Source organism: Lepidochelys kempii, chromosome 7 (assembly GCF_965140265.1).
Source record: "Lepidochelys kempii isolate rLepKem1 chromosome 7, rLepKem1.hap2, whole genome shotgun sequence".
Classification (NCBI taxonomy): domain Eukaryota; kingdom Metazoa; phylum Chordata; order Testudines; family Cheloniidae; genus Lepidochelys; species Lepidochelys kempii.
This window is the reverse complement of record NC_133262.1, coordinates 105,789,249-105,806,276: the sequence shown is the minus strand read 5'-3', so window position 1 is coordinate 105,806,276 and position 17,028 is coordinate 105,789,249. Positions and strand designations below refer to the sequence as shown.

The 17,028-nt window shown below is 40.5% G+C and overlaps 1 protein-coding gene across 1 annotated transcript in view; it reads right to left on the bottom strand.

Moving 5' to 3' along the window:
* Window positions 1-4,527: 4,527 nt before the first annotated feature.
* Window positions 4,528-17,028, bottom strand: part of CPXM2 (carboxypeptidase X, M14 family member 2) — a 103,628-nt gene continuing 91,127 nt past the window's right edge. The window contains exons 13-14 of the mRNA XM_073354133.1: window positions 16,535-16,634; window positions 4,528-7,602 (exon numbers count right to left, since the gene is read on the bottom strand). Coding sequence (XP_073210234.1) covers window positions 7,349-7,602; window positions 16,535-16,634 — 354 coding nt within the window. The 3' untranslated portion in view covers window positions 4,528-7,348. The remainder of the gene's footprint in view (window positions 7,603-16,534; window positions 16,635-17,028) is intronic.

Below are 17,028 nucleotides of genomic sequence, written 5' to 3'. Positions count from 1 at the left end.
AGTAGAACAACTTTCACTGAAGTCACTGAGAGGTGGATCAGGTCCCTGAAGGATGAACAAAATGTTATTTTCATTCTCCAGTGAGTTAAAGGTCTCCCCATCCTGCTAAACATGAATGTAATTATTTAAACACATGATATGTAATAAAAACTAAAACTATGTGATCTGATCCAGATCTCCTGAGGTAAGGAACAGATCTTGAATTTAAAACTCTATGGTCTATTCAAGTGAGATTATGACTGTCATTGATCCTCATTAACTGAGCTATTGAAATTCTCTCACATCTAGGGTATGAAAATTTAATTCCATTTTTCATATTCATACTCACTAACAATAAGGCTGACTCACTTTTGTAAGATCCTTAAATGATGGTTTGCACTGAATACTAAAATACTGTATTCTGTTGATACTAGGATAATATTGAGTTGATAAGAATGAATTTGATGTTGACATAATTGGCACATTGAGTTTTACAAAACAGCTGCTGTAAAGCCAGTGAGATTAAAAAATAATAACTTATTAAAATACCCAGTGCCTGACATTACAGCATGTTAAAAAAGAGGCAAATGTCATCCAACTGCTTTCTCTGAACAACAGCATTACTCCTTGGGAAAATAAAATACACATTTGAAAAAGAAATGGAATTTTAAGAGGAAGGGGCAGTTTTTAAGAACAAGAGCTCTGTTGATGATCAATTTATAGTCCACATAAGGTCATTTTGCATGGGCTCTGAGTGGGAGTTAGCTGCCTAGGCATTTTTGAAAAGCTCACTAGGTGCCTATCTGCATTTTTTGGTGCCTAAACATCTTGAAAAATCTGGCCCTTGGGTTCCTAAGTCTGATGGAAAGGCAATAGGACTTAGGCTCCTAAGTGCCTGAGTGCCTTTTGAAAACAGGATTCAGGCTCCTGAATCAGATACTTTGATAATTTTACCCCAAAACATTTATAGTAGCTTAAAAAAACACTGATTTTTTTCCCCTGTTTAATTTTCATCATCATTCTCCATTAGGCTTTATGCATTGCTTCAGTGCTTATGAAATATAAATTAGAAGGATAAAAGTTATAAGTATAAATACTGTACATTAAAAGACTTAGGAGTGAAAAATATGGCCATTTGCAATTGCATTGGGTTGAAATGTGATGTCAAACAATACTCAAGCCAATACTGAGTCTCTCTAGACTTTTTGGAAGAAGGAGAAAAGCTCCTATCAGGGCCTAGTGGATAGAAGCTATATGAACAGCCTGGGCAAACTGGCTTACCGTTTCTGAGTCTCATCTGCACAGGCAAAAGATTTCATTAAATGTGATGGCTTCACTGCCTTCAGGCACAATTTCACCGCTCAGAAACTGTGTTACAATGTCAAAGTGGAATAAAACAATGTCATTTCAAGTTAAATGGCCTTTTAAAAGGAAATTAAATAGAGAAAGTACATTAGAATACGGATATGGCTGTGACTTAAACACACAAAACTGGGAAGATCCTAGGATAAAGATTCCACAGCATCTTTAACTTAATTTTCTGAGAACTAAGAACTATGAAACACCATATTTTATTAGGGTCTAGGCAGCTCCCATTTAAGCCAATAGGAGTCTTTGAACTGACTTTATTTAGAGATGGAGAAATCCATTAGTATAAGTGAGCACATAATTTATATTCCTTGGCTTCATTTTAAAATTGATTTTACATACCCACTGCCCAACCTTCTAATAGATTAGATATTAAAATACTGATATCTCATCCTTCTGCTGCGAACTGATTGATACCAGACTAAGGATGAACAACTCTGCTTCTGTAAAGATTGATATAGAAGGACCAGTTCCTCAACTGGTGTAAACAGACACAGCTCTGTTGGCTTCAGATGAGCCAGGCTGCTCCACACAAGCTGAGATCTGTCTGTACAATTTCATATAACAAAGACCATTACAGTAATGCACTTAGAAATGTGAATTGTTACTAACTTGGATTGAATTAGGTAAAGTGAAACAAATATGCACATACACTTAGGGTGACAATGATTCTGATATGTAAGGAGGCTAAGAATGCAAGAATGGATGTGAGTGCTTTTGTAACTGACATTAGTACATGGAAATCCAAGGGAAAGATGGCACATTTCTATTTTATTTTATACCTGCCAGGATTTGGAGAAAGAGGAGATGGCTGAAGGCTGGTGTTCCTTGTTTTAACCTTTTGCTTCGGTTAGGCAGCTGAATTTGCTATTATTTGGAATGGACTGGGTTTTTTTAAAAAATGTCAAATAGAGCTTGAGCAAAGTCCTTCTTATTTGTGTAAATGTTGAAAAGGATACGTAATAATAAAAAGGAATCATACATACTATGGAGTTTTATTTCTACCAACAGAAAAAACTGTAGGGTTGTGTCCATTCTAATGCAGTGCAGATAGCATTCGTTGGTTTGATAGAAAGAGTAGAATGCAATGTTCAAGGAGAGAGAATATCTATTATAAGGATGTAGATTAAATGGAAAACATGATGGTGATGTCTGATTTTATCAGCATAAGGTTGTGGTTTGGGCCTATCTCTAGTTCTGATAGTAACACCTGCTACTTCAAAATGTGTCTCTGAACTTGAACAATAATTATATCTCCTAGTCACTACAGAAACAAAGAGTTGATATCATAGTTCAGTATTATTGTATAGCATGCATAAGTAGTTACAGTCCTGGGCTGAAATCCTAGAGCCATTGAATTCAATGGCAAAACTCCCTTGGCCTTTAATAGGCCCAGGACTTTACTCTTGGAGCTTTAAACTTCCACCTGCACTATAGGGGATTTTCTGCCCTACAGGGTGCCTTACTCTGCAAATAGTCCCATGGGCACAAATGGAATACTTGCAGAGTAAGGTGCTACTACTGAATATGAGAAGGGATATTGTTATCTAGCCTTTGGGAGATGGCAAGATCCACCAGATGGGGCCCCCAGATGTGGATCAGGAGATCTGGTTTCTTTACCCAGCTCTACCACTGGCACATTGCATGAACTACGGGCAAGTCACTTCCTGTGTCTAGGATTCTACATCTGTCAAATGGAAATAATAATGTTTACCCACCTTTGGAAAGCATTCTGAATTTCACAGATAACTGAGAAAGGGGTGCACATTCTGCTCCTAAGTACCTGTATTAATAACTACTGTTATTTAGCAGATTTTGCCACCTTCCATACACTTACTAAGTACAATTTTTTCAATGAAAGAGACATGACTTCTCACGGAGTAAAGTACTACTTAATTTGAACAAATGGAGGCACAGTCTGGCTTCCAATAAATAGGGATGTGATGCATATTTGTTCTCAGACATGAATGTCTGTGATAAGTTTTGCACCTTTTTGGTAATGTAGATTCTCAAATTGACAGTGGTTCACCAATTCCAGTGGAAATACTTTGGTGGCATTGATGGCACTTCATGTGCAACTGCCTCACATTAGTCAAAAAGCTCATCTCAAAGAACACCAGTGTCTGAAGGTAAGATAATAGAAATTCGTGACATTGAACCTATCAAACACAAATACACAGGCCTGTTTGTGTCAGAAATTAAAATTTGCCAATGTGTTGTGGGGCTTTTTTTTTTTTTTTTATGGTCAGCACATCTATAATTAATTTATCTTTTAAAATGTGAAAATGTGTTTGGTATTTAGAATAGCATGGGGTGATATAATTGAATTTTTAAATAATAATAACAACAACAAGAATAAATTTAGTTCTTATTCAGCACTTCTCAATCACAGGTCTCCAAGCACTTGTAAAGGAAGGAAATATCACTATCACCATTTAGAGACAGGGAAATTCAGGCAGTGAGATGAAGTGACTGGCAAGAACTGGAACATGGATCTCCTGAGTCCCAGTGCACTGAGTAAGGTACAGCTTAATTCGAATAAGGGAGTGTGGCAGGGTGCTGCTGGGGAAGCCTCAATCAGCTCCTGCCATTCCAACCCCAATCAGGGGGAATGGATTGGGGCTGGGTAAAGAGCCTAGGTTTGCCTAATCACTGACTGTACTTGCCAGCCTCATTAGGCAGGAGCTATTAGGCTGTGAGGAACTGAGTGAAAAGGAGGGTGGAGACCAGGAGGGAAGGGAAGCTCAGGGAGAGGTAGGAGCCTGCTACTCTGTTCCTGACCAGGCCTGTGTTAGGCCAAGCCATGGTAAATAGCCTGTATATCATAGGAAACTGGTGGTGGGAAACGGACACAAATAAAGAGCACAGGAGTTGCACCAGCTTGGAGTGTCCCTGAGTCTGTGAGGTGCGGGGCCAAGGGGCTGGATTGCAAGAGTGGAATGGGCACGCCGATACAGGCACTATTAGTTATCTCCATAACTATTTTGTCCATATTGGCATCAGAGTAACAAGTCCTGCCTTATGCTTTCCAACTTCAGTTTTTGGTGACTCGCGCTCCCGTACTTGTGCATGTACCCATCTGCAGATGTATATTTGTTCTGGGCAGCACAAGAAGACAAGACAAGACACCAGGAATATAGTTTAAATAGGCTGCAGCTTTATTAAGAAACACATCTGCAAATTATCCAGAAATAACCCATCCAGTGCAAGTTATCCCTCCTTCCATAATTTCTATCTCCTGGGGGAGGACTGCTAACAGCCCCCCCACCTCTTAAACCATTCTCAGCACTGTTGCTGGAACCCCATCAGCCTCCCCTCACCTGAGGGTTAAGGGAGCAGGGACAGGGGTTGTCTTCTCATTGTACCAGACATTAGGAGTTCCAACTCCATTCTCCACCTTTTTTAGGAGATGTCTTCTCCTAATCCACCTCCGGTTCTGGTTTACCAGGGAACCAGACCCCATATTTCAGAGTAGCAGCTGTGTTAGTCTGTATTCGCAAAAAGAAAAGGAGTACTTGTGGCACCTTAGAGACTAACAAATTTATTTGAGCGTAAGCTTTCGTGAGCTACAGCTCACTTCATCGGACCCCATATTGAACAAGTATGTACACTAGGCACCTACCAAATTGTGACAAAATGAATTTTACAACCTAACCTACCCATTGGGTCCCTGGGCGGCTGAGTGGAAGTTGAGAAACCCGCACACTGGCCCCAGGCCAATCTGGCAGTGAAGGAAAAATTCCTACGCAGCACCCAAAAGTAACTAGCATGATGCCCACAGCAAGGCCCCACAACCCAGTCCTATTCTAATCCCAAGGGGAAGGGAGAGGGAGTTTTCTTCCCAGTGCAGAATGGCATCCTTTGGTAGCCAATAAGGTTGTGCTGCAACCTTCTGTCCAACCAATCACCAAACTAGCTTCTCTCCTCTAGCCCATGGGGAAGAGAGGGGCGAGAAGGGGCAATCCTTAAAAGGGCCAAGGATTTTCTTTCCCCTGCTGGCCCAGACAAAACCTCCTCACCTCTGAGGCTGGTCAGAGGGTATTTTGAGAAAAGTAAGTACACTTTCATCTCCTGTACTACTCCCTTCCATTCGCCTGATCTTGTAACATAGAAAGCCTCCTGTAAGAAATAAATGTTTTGGTTGAAGATCCAGTATCAAAAGTCAATACCAGGAGTAAGTACTGGAGAAGAAAAAGTGCAAACAATAGATGCCACGGTCCTCAAGCCACATACATTCTGACATTCCATGGTTTCAGAATTTGCCATGGAATCCACCCCTTGCAGCAGAATTGTGCTCCGGAACTAGGCTTTTACTTTTAAAGATGTACCTTTCTAATCTGTATGGTTTTGAAGATAACCTTCTAAAGGTGAACCCAGTATAAACTCATTCAGTGTTGCTTTGAGTCTGCCAACAACCTGAAACATTACATAGGTGTGGAGTGAACTGCCCCATTTATTTTAACTAGGAGTGCTGGCTCTGAAACCTAAACATGTCAGTTTAAATGTCAACATTACTAATTATTGCACTGCTGACCAAATTCCTCCCCATGTCTCTCCAGGCACACAAATCTCCTACTCAGCTGCAAAAATCTCCAGGTCTTCGTTGGCAACTTTGCTGATGCAATTAGGTGTTGGCACTACAAAAATTTGTGGCATATTGAACACTAAAAGGATGAGGACAGGGTGAAATAAATAAAATTTAACATCAAAATAAATAACATGGGGGCTAAATTATTCATTTTACATATTCATAGATTGTAAGGCCAGAAGGGACCATTGTGATCATCTAGTCTAACCTCATATTCAATTCATTGAAGGCCTTTGCTTTTTTAAATTTAAATGAAAGTGCACCAAGATTTGCACCAGAAGACTGAAATATCCAGGGACTTTACCACCCAATTTAAATGCACCTTGGAGTGGAATTTAAGAAGGCTTGACCCTGGATACTTCTCTAATATTAAAGAGAGAGACTCGTGCTCTTAATAAATAATGCAACCATCTCAATAATACAGAATTTAATGAGAGTCCTGCTATTTCCTTGGGTCCCAGCTGTGGCAACATTGTTGCTTAATGGTATTTACAGAACAAGTATGTGCTAGAATAGCTTCCATAGGATGGACTAAAACTAGTTATTATGCAAGGGTTGATGATTGCTTTCAGTGTATATTATTGATTCTGCAACCATTTATCTCTCTTTTCTTCATGTACAAGATAAGTTGTTGACAAGAAGAAATAAATTAAATATAGCAGACATGTATTTTCACCAAAGATTTTCTATTTGAAGTTTATTTTCTTCAATTCCGAATGATACTTTGGTGATCATCTTTTTCCAGGAATCATAAGAACGTATTGAGTAAGGCAAAGCTCTAACAGCAATAATCACGGTTTTAGCAGAATTGTACTTGAAAGTGCCCATTGCATTCTTGCTACCAAGCATACAAGGGATATTATGTTTATTCTTAGAATTTTGACAGGAAACTAAAAATGTAGGGCCAGGCCCTCCTCTAGTGTAAATCAATGTAGCAACTTTGGCGCTGATTTACACCAACTGAGGAGCTGGCCTGTATTTCTCTAGTTTGTTCTCCCCCAAATTGATGTGGATTATTCTTGAAAATCCATCCTACCTTCCTGTGCAGTTTTGTTACTTAAAAGTCAATAAGGCGCAAATCCGGTGCCCACAGCATAGCAACACCTGAAAAACAGTGACACTGTGATGCTGGCACAGCAGAGAGAGGAGGAATCCATTCCACTACCCTGCATAGGTCCCCCACCCAATGTGCATTTAGCTGGATTGTATACGGGGAACAAAAACTGTATCCCTAAAACCTCAGAGGAGAAAAGGTTTTGGAAGCTCAAGAGATTCTTCAATACAAATATACTAATTAGAACTCCTCGAATAGACAAAAACATGTTAATGTTGGCTATGTATCTTTTACTACTATAATTGGTTTTGATTTAAGCAGAGCTTGTAAACGCCATGTGTTACAACAGAGAAAGTAGTCTATCTTTGCTGGCGTCTCTGCCTAGCCCTTTGTCTGAGCCGTCGGATTGACAGACTAATGGGCTGCTTTCCAAATTTCTCCATGATTTCTTTGATTCGTGCGAGGTTGGTTTTGCTGATTGTGAAGTCACACTGAGTGGCTCCCATGTCATAACCTACTGCACAGTTCTTGGTGGAAGAGGTATAGCCCTCCGCTTTTGCAGTGACCACATATTCTCCTGGGTTCAGGAGACGCCAGTAATCCCCATCACTCGCTGTTAAAGAAATCAGAAAAGAAGATTTTCAGACTATTGCTCTTTTGACAGATATGTCAACACTTATTCACTATAAAGGTCTATGTTAGGTCTGTGGCCTGAAGTTATACATGTAGGACTTGAGCCTCATGTCCAGTTAACCTCCCCTTGGCTGTGGTTGGTACCAGACCCAGAAAGAAGTCAGGTATCAAAGGTGGCTGTGTTCCTTCTTTACAACCTTCTTTTCCACCAAGTTTGGGATCACCTGAGTGGCAATTTGGCTCCTGGCACAAGCTGAAACAGCTTTGGGGGCTCATCCACACTCAAGAATTGCTGGAGTGTAGTGGAGCTCTGGCCAAGTCCCGTGCCCAGCCACATCCCAACACGGGAGGCCATAAGAGGAGCTGTATAGGGCTGGCTACACTGGCTCTATTTCACCCAAAGATTCCCCTACACCAAGCAGGTGGCCCAGTCTGCTAGCTGTCTTGGGCCACCAGAGCAACACAAAGCAACAGGACAGGCCCCAGGTATCTGACCCATGGCATATGTAGCATTTGCTTGACAATGCCCTGCTTCTCAATAACAGAATGTTTTAAGCAAAACACTGCTCTTTCTTTGCAGCCTTTTTAATGACCTTTAAATGGGGAAAAAAAAAATACGTGCTTGATTCCAAGTCAAGTCACAATTTGGAAAAGTAGCCTAGGCCTGGCTGCTCCTATGTGTGACTATGTAGCCCTCACCATGGAAACATAAATGAAGCTGGCAATGAAAACAAAATGCCACCATGAAAATCCATTACAGTTTTCATTTACCATCCTAATTTTCTGTAACTGTACATAAAAAATAGTACTGATTTCCCAAACAGAATTCTCTGGACAGGTGAGATATACACAGGGCTGAGAGAAGGGTTAAAAATAACCTGTTTCCCAGCACCATCAGCCAAATTAAGTTTGATCTTAGCAGTTTGATATTTTGTTGAATTAAAATACACCCACAATAATTCCTTGATATGCCACCTTTGCCACTTTGGGGCCCTTTCACTGTTGCCCTCAGCATACAGCAATCATGTTTTTGCTTTATAATATCAATTCGTCGACAGAAAGCAATTTCATATGTAACTTAGGCCATGATTTTCAACATAGTACTTAACCACATTCCTAACTTTAAAGACATGAGTACCCCATTGTAATCCATTGAACTACTTGCGTGGATAAAGCAAAGCACATGTTTCAGTACCTCATTGAATCAGGGCCTTAATGATTTTCCTTACAGAAGATATCCATGGCTTAATGTTTACCCAATAATTTGGACATTCTTTGGTCTTCTAGTGATGTTATTTTAAGCAGCAAGTATGTTTCATAATGGATTGAAAGAGGGAATGAAACTTAGCTTCTTACTGTAAAATTGTATTTGTTTTACAATTTACCCTAGTAAAGCCTCCTGAGTTGTAGCCATGCATTTTCAAGGTTTCCTAGGATGTAATACTATATATAAAGAAATGTGACATCTCCCACAGGAAGAGTTATTGTAATATTCATGTGAAATGACATTACTATTATTGGCCCTGCCCCTGGGTGACTTACAATACAAAGTTGCTAAAATGAAAGACAATCAAGATGAAAAGATTGTATGCTGGGAAGAAGAAGACAGACTGTGCTAGAGCTGGGCTTTATATTTTATATCTTGCATCTGTGTAAAGATCTAAAATTGTATATTGGGGCTGGATAAGCTAGGCATCATGGTTTGACATAGCAGGAATCAGCAAAAGAACAAAACCAAAAAACAGTGCTAATCATCTCCTGGCATTATTGTGAAAGAGGACGTAACTGACACACCTGGTCAAGTTACTTCTCGTAGAGTAAAGAGGGCTCATATTTTTCTACCAACCAGTTTGAGAGTGTTTTAAAAGAGGAGATAGGCCATATTCTCTGCTGATATCTGTCTACTGTGCACTTCTTGGGAGTAGGGGGCGAGTCAGGTGGGGAGGGATTATCATGGAGCTCTGCTTTGCTGTGCCTGTCCTGTACTGCTGCAGTGTCCACCACAGGAACTTAGAGCTGGTTTGGGGTTGGCCCTGAGAATCCACTTTGGTTCCAAGTGCACAGGACTAAATGGGCGTATTTTCTCCCAGACCAAGTGGGTGGGCAATAGTGTAGCCTGACTCTGCCCCATTATGCTAGCCAGCACCGCTATGCTGGTCCAGAAGGGTGTCGTACTTTGCAGTGGCGGATTAGATGCTGGGTCAATGGAGCCCGTGCCAGGGGCCCTGGCCAATTGGGGGGCCCTGGAAAAATGGGACGGCGTGGGGAGCATCCCCCATGTGCTCTGGCCCAAGGCCCCACATAACTGTAATCCGCCTCTGGTACTTTGGTGCTGTATAGGCCAGCAGCAAATTACTTACTTCTCTGGAGCAAGAGGAAACAAAGGAAATTTTGTCTCAGAGAGATGTCTCTTGACCACAGTGCCTTGTAGGATATTGCATTGGTGGTGCAGTTTATGCATCACACTTTGGACAAGGTTGTGCCTAACGACACAATTAGCCTTTGGTGCATCCACACATTTCTGACAAGCATTTGTCATGTATTTTAGTATAGCTTGAGAAATACTATAAAAGAAGCTACACATTCAACCACCACCAGGAAATAATTATAGAGCTAAATACAAACTACTGGCAGGATTTACTTATTTAGCTCTTTTCTGTTTTAAAACAAGTAGAGTTCATTCCAAGAGTTTGCTCCTGTTACCCATCATTTAATCTCAGGGTACGAAGAGATTTCATTCTCTGGGCTAAATGAACTACATCAAAAATTCCTGTACAGATGGTAGAGACATGTGATCAAAAATACGGGGGGGTTTAGAGAATATTAAGAGGTACTTTGGTAAACATAAAGAGATAGTGTACTCAGTTAAAATGACAACACATACTACGAAAGATATCAAATGAATATATGTAAATAGACTCCAGAAGGCACCTTGATCTTGTTAACAATGTGACAGATAATAAAATAAAAATTAGGAGGAATAAATTATAATGGGCCAGATCTTCAGCTGGTGTAGCTCCATTAAGTCAGTGGAATTATTCCAATTTACATCAACTGAGGATCTGTCTGAATGCTTTATTACCAACAAAGGGCCCTACTATGAAGTTAATTTGCCTGCCCAAGGAATGATGGTGTACACCCATAAATAGTTGAGTACTAGGCAGCAGCCAGCAGTGCTTCAAGATAATGTATTGTTATTAGTCAACCCACTAAAATAATAAAATCTGGTGAACAATTAGAGAGAAATGTTAGATGCAAAATCTTTGTTTTGGATGTTGTTAGAAACTCTGAAATTCTTATCAGATTCTCTGAAATAAAGCTTTCTACAAGAGTTTCAGGCAAACTTGAGTTAATTTATGGTTTGCTTTGAAAACCATGCAAAAGCTAGGCACTGTGGTAATAGGTGCTCGAGAAATGCTGACAGACAGAACGAAATACTGCAATTTTGACCAAGTTTCACTTTGACATTTGGTGTTCAAAAGATGGGTGTGAAACTATATGAAACAAAACCAGAAAATGTGGCTCACCATAAGCCAAAAGCTTTGAGATTAGTAAAACGCTAATTGTTTGCTTCATGTGTGGCAGGTTGCCACAGGCAAAATGTTCTTTTTACTTGGGAAATATTCCACTTCCATTTTAATTTCAAAGAAATCACCAACCCTTCCAGAACTGATAGCAGTGTAGGTTATGTTCTTGACACTGAGTCCCTGTAATGGGCTAGGATCCTATATACACCAGAGGCTCTCAAAACAGCAATCTCTGGACACAGCTCGCCCATGGAGCTTTTAGGGGGGTCTGCTGAAAGGTAGCTGGACATGCAGTGCTGACTTTTCTTCCTTATTTCCTGCTGCTAAATGTTTTTAATAGACAGCTAAAAATCCATCAGATGCTTTCCTAAAGTTACTTTTCATGACAGCAATGGGTGGAGTTGCCACAGGGATGTTCTTTGATTGTTTAAGGAGAGAGGGTGTGGGGTCGTGAATGAGAAGAGAGGTGTCCACAATCCTTTAAAATATACTCCTGCCATCCTTACACCTCTCTATGAGCTACGCAGACCTTGTATCTAGGTATGCAGAGGTAAGTGGGCATAGTGCACTCACTTACTCCCTCCCCTGTGCTAGAACAGGGAATGGACAGGGTCTCAGCTCGTCCCACCCCCACAATAGACTGGTCAACACAGCTGAGCTTGCACAAGTGGTGTTGCATTTTGCTGCTGGTAAAGGCCGGGAACACAGGAGATGCAGAGAGTACCTCAGAAAGGTGCCTCTGACACGTTATGCCTCCCAAGGCTATTTTTGGGCTGGCTCAGCTTTTCCGCAGGACTGTGCGCCTAATGCTAAGGGCTAGAATGCACAGCCCTGGGTAATGGAGATGTGTGAACCCCATCACCTCAAGGAGCCAACGGAATAACAAGAGAAGCAAGGTGCTACTTGACATTAATAAGGTCATTGGAATCAGGCCCTGAATATAAATAAAATATATTTAGAATAACTGTTTAATTTTATATCTCAATAAGAGATATCCAATGACCTCTGCTAGCTGGTCTTTGAAAAATGCGGAGGTAAAAAGTGTCCAAACGGGTTTCTTGATCCAACTAATGAACTTATTTCCCAGGGTCATCTGACAGAGCACAGTTCACATGTAACCATAAAACCATATCATCACCTCTGCTCAATCAATAGCTGTATGTACAGCAAGAAAAAAAGGGAACAATGTGTTCAAGCTCCTGGTCTCACAAAATCAATAATTTCAATTAACCTATTAATATTATCAGCACAGTGTCACCCCTTCCTACTCCCATCAGATACATTGTACCGCTAAGTGAAAGTAACAGAAGGTTCTTTCTGCACTAGAGAAGGAAGAGGAGAAATGTCCTGGAACAAATGTATGTTAATAGAAAGCTTATTGTAGACACAATTCTCACCTGCTTAATAGGGTAGTTGACTCCATTTACATGTCAGAAAATAGCAGGTATTTTAAAAACTTAATAGCTATAATCCATTTTAAAGCAAAACTTAGAAGGGTAAAGAAAGTTGCCCAGATTCTCCTCTTGTTTAAACCAATTTTGACGCAGTGCAACTCCGTTGCTTCAATGGGAATAGTCCCAGTTTAAACAGGTATAAAAGAGAGAAGAATGAGATCCCACAGAGATAATTTATTTTTTTCTCTGCAGATCTATATATCATTTTAGCTTAGTGGCTATCCCATAAAATTTCTAGTTTCAAAGACTAATGACAGCCCGTCCCCTTTATTTATTTAATGTAAGGCAAGATAGAAGTTCCATATTTCCATCTATAAGTACGAGTATCAATTTTTTACACTTCCCAGATTATGGAAAAGAATAACAATTATACTTTCTCTTTTTATTATTAATAGTTAGCAGTGAACCTTAACCAGACAATTCTGATTCAGACCTGCACCTAAACTTTCTCAAAGTCCATGAGTGTTTACAGAGCAGATTGTGGGGTCTTCCATAATTCTGTTCTTATACATTCATGTGGGATTCTTCTCCATATGCACTCAGATTTGCATTTTCTCTAAATCATCCACTATTCTCCAGTGTGGTATCTAATGTAACCCAGTATATTGAGGGATTGGAATAATCATCCATTGCATTTATTCAGTTCCCAGTAAACATTTACCAGAGTAATATAACCTACAGTTTATGACAGCCTTCTAGGTTAGTGGAAAAACAACTGATTATTTTCATTCCCTCTTTTGTTTTCCAGTGGCCCCATTTTGAAATATATAAAGAAGACGTAATTGCCTTACTAAATATCTGCAATTCTATGTTTTCTCTCACAGCAGAGACATAGTAAAGTTGAAATAAAACTTATCATAACTGAGCTAAATTTGCTGATATTATTGAGTCAGCTAACCTAAAATAGTAGATATCTGAAACTCAGAACTTGCTTACCTAAAACTGCTGGAGTTCCTGGTATTCCATAGCCCCCCATTGATTAATTATGTCATACAACTGTATAAGCAGATCTTAAATTCAATGATGGGTAGATAATGAAATACCCAGTATATCACATTGCTAATTGCTTTCCCACATTCTAATACCAAACCAACCCTTGAGTATATGGCCATCATATCCTTACATTTGTTTACAAAATTACCACCTCTGCATATGGTATTTCTGAGATTGATAGAACCGGTATTGGTTTAGGGGTGCTCTTTGCAAGAATTATATTTTTCAGCATCAGAGCTAATGCTATTCCCTGTCATCTCAACGCAAACAACTCACAGATCTACCTCTCTACTCTGGTCCTGTCTCTTTCTGTCCAAATTAAAATCTCAGCCTGTTTTATGTCTCTTTGTGGATGTCCAGCCATCAGACTAAGCTCAGTGTGTCCAAAACAGAGCTCTTAACTTTCACACCAGACTCCTTTCCCTTTTTCAGTGATTGAGGACCATCTTCCTTCCTATCACTCTGGGGTGTAACCTGAATATTATCTTCTTTTCAGCACTCTGTCTAGATACTCATATCAAAGACATCAACATTTTTCTGTATCTTCCTGCATAACGTCTCTGAGATCTGGCCTTTCCTCTACAGCCACACAGCTAAAACTCTTATCTAGTCACCATCATCTGACTTCTCGACTACTGCAACATCCTCTTCCCTGGCCTTGATAAATGCAATCTTGCCCCCACTTCAATCCATTCAAAATGCTGCTGCACAGATCATTTTCCTGGCTTGTTTCTTTTGATCGTATCACCTCTCCTTTTCCATCTCATCACTGAGTCTCCACTCCCTACCAGATCAAACTACTCACCTTCACTTACAAGGTTCTTCAGAGGCTAGCCCCACCCTACCTACCACTTTTCACATGCTATCAAAAATCAGCTCTCACCTTTGCTCTGCCAATAATGCCAGTCTTCCTCACCCACTTGTTAAATTTTCAAACACACACTTCTATGCTATCTCTCATGCTGTACCTCACTCTTGGGCAAAGCTCCCCATAAACATCTGCAAAGCCACCTCATTGTCCTCTTTCAAATTCCTCAGTAAAACGGTCTTCTGTTGTGATGCCTACAAAAATCCTGACCACTATTAAGCAGATACTGTGCTGTGACAGTCTATTATGCTAATCATTACTGTGGTATCATTTCCTGGTGTTCCTTCATCTGTTGTCGCTCATCATAGACTGTGAGCTCCTCAAGGCAGAGACCACCTGTTGCATCTGTATTAGCACAGCACCTAGCCCAAAGGGACACTTGTCTATGACTGGGTGCTCTAGGCATGACTGCAGTACAAATAAATAATAATAATAATAAACTAGTTCAAAAGTACTTTGGAAAAGTCCAGATGTTTGATCTAACTCCCTCTGAATAGCCCTGGGTACATTCTGAATTTGCTGGCTCACATTTGCTTAATTAATACTGTGAAAATACTGAATGCACACATTTATTAACTTTCTTTTTTTAATAGAAATCTGGATCAGCAATGCTCTATGAGTGCAATTCACCCTGCGTGAAGTAACCCTTCCACCGGGCTCCGAGATTCCACCAAGCGTGCACAGTGGAACTGCAAACCTCTGAAGAGCATGAGGTTCCTCCCTTCCTACAGCAGCTGCTTCACCTTTTCACGCTCATCCAAACTAGACCTCTAAATCTTTCATGTTCCCTTAACCACAGAATTAATAACCACAGAAGCACCCTTTGCTATTGTTAATGGTGCTCTAATTAATTTTGGCTAGACAGTCACCGCCCTCACTTGGCCACACATGGGAGTAAGGCCTCCCTTGTTCAGACTGTGATTTCTACTGTGTTGGAGAGCGCAGGGGCTACCTACCCAATACCAACCACTACAAGCAAGTAGGCAGGGAGTGGGAGGAGAAGGACAAGAAGCGGGAGGAGCCCTGGCTCCCCTCCCTACCTTCTGGTCAGAGTAGCCACTCCATGAAAAGGAGCAAAGTTACTTATGCCTCCTCCAGACCAGGGGAATTGAGTGACAATTCATTCTCTGGTGTGCTCCTAGGGCACTGGAGCTATGTGCGGTCCCTTCCTCGGGGAAAACTGTAAAGTTACAATGCAGCCCTATATTTGTTTGCAATAAATCTACTGATTTGTGTACATGGATGTGATGCTGATGGAAAAGAAGGAAGCACTTGGAGGAAATAGCAGGAAATAGACCTCACCTTCTACTGAGGTGTATGTCATAGATTCATAGATATTAAGGTCAGAAGGGACCATTAGGATCATCTAGTCTGACCTCCTGCACAACGCAGGCCACAGAATCTCACCCAGCCACTCCTGCGAAAAACCTCTCACCTATGTCTGAGCTATTGAAGTCCTCAAATCATGGTTTAAAGACTTCAAGGAGCAGAGAATCCTCCAGCAAGTGACCCATGCCCCATGCTACAGAGGAAAGTGAAAAACCTCCAGGGCCTCTTCAAATCTGCCCTGGAGGAAGATTCCTTCCCGACCCCAAATATGGCGATCAGCTAAACCCTGAGCATATGGGCAAGATTCACCAGCCAGATACCCAGGAAAGAATTAGAGGGATGGTCGTTTGATATAAGCAGGAACTCAGATCCCACCCCATCTAGCATCCCATCACAGGCCATTGGGCCTATTTACCATGAATAGTTAAAGATCAATTAATTGCCAAAATCATGTTTTCCCATCATACCATCTCCTCCATAAACGTATCGAGCCTAATCTTCAGTTGTCCAGGAGATGCTAAACTTTTATGGGCTCTTAAAAGCTAAATAGACTCTTAAACTAAGCCTAGATGCCCATATAGTAGCAATTCCCAGAAACGTCAACTTTCACTATGTTCTTCCTTTCTGATGTCCCCATCAGAGCATTCCAAGCTTTTGTCTCCTCACTGCAACACACCATATCCTAGCTTAACCGAGAAGGTCAGATAGTTCAGATGGTTCAGAATGCAGCATTTTTTTTACCTGTGCGAATGTCGTGGTTAACACCCTCTACTGAAATAATGGCATTTGGAATTCCCTTTCCAGATAAATCCCTTACCATGCCTTTGATGCCCCGGTGGACCTAGTAGTGGGACAAATAAATGGATACCTATTACACAACAGTGAAAAGCAAATATGATAGAATCATCAAACAGTCAGATCTGCATGAGAAAGCAAATCATTAACTTGATAATGACTATGTTCTCTTCCACCAGAAATCTTGGATGAAAGATATAATTAATCTAGCCCCAAATTTAAAAAGAACATTTTTTTCTCAAATGTAGACTCTGAGCCTTCTCCCCATGTCTGCATATTGCAGTAGGTAAAATGGTATGCATTCTCAACGCATATAAAATATATGTATGTCAACAGGATCGGTTCGTTTTTTTATCTTCTTTGCAAATAATATAGTTTTGAAATATCACTATCAACATAAAATTCACTTTCTAGGCATCAGCCACTTTTGACTTCACTTT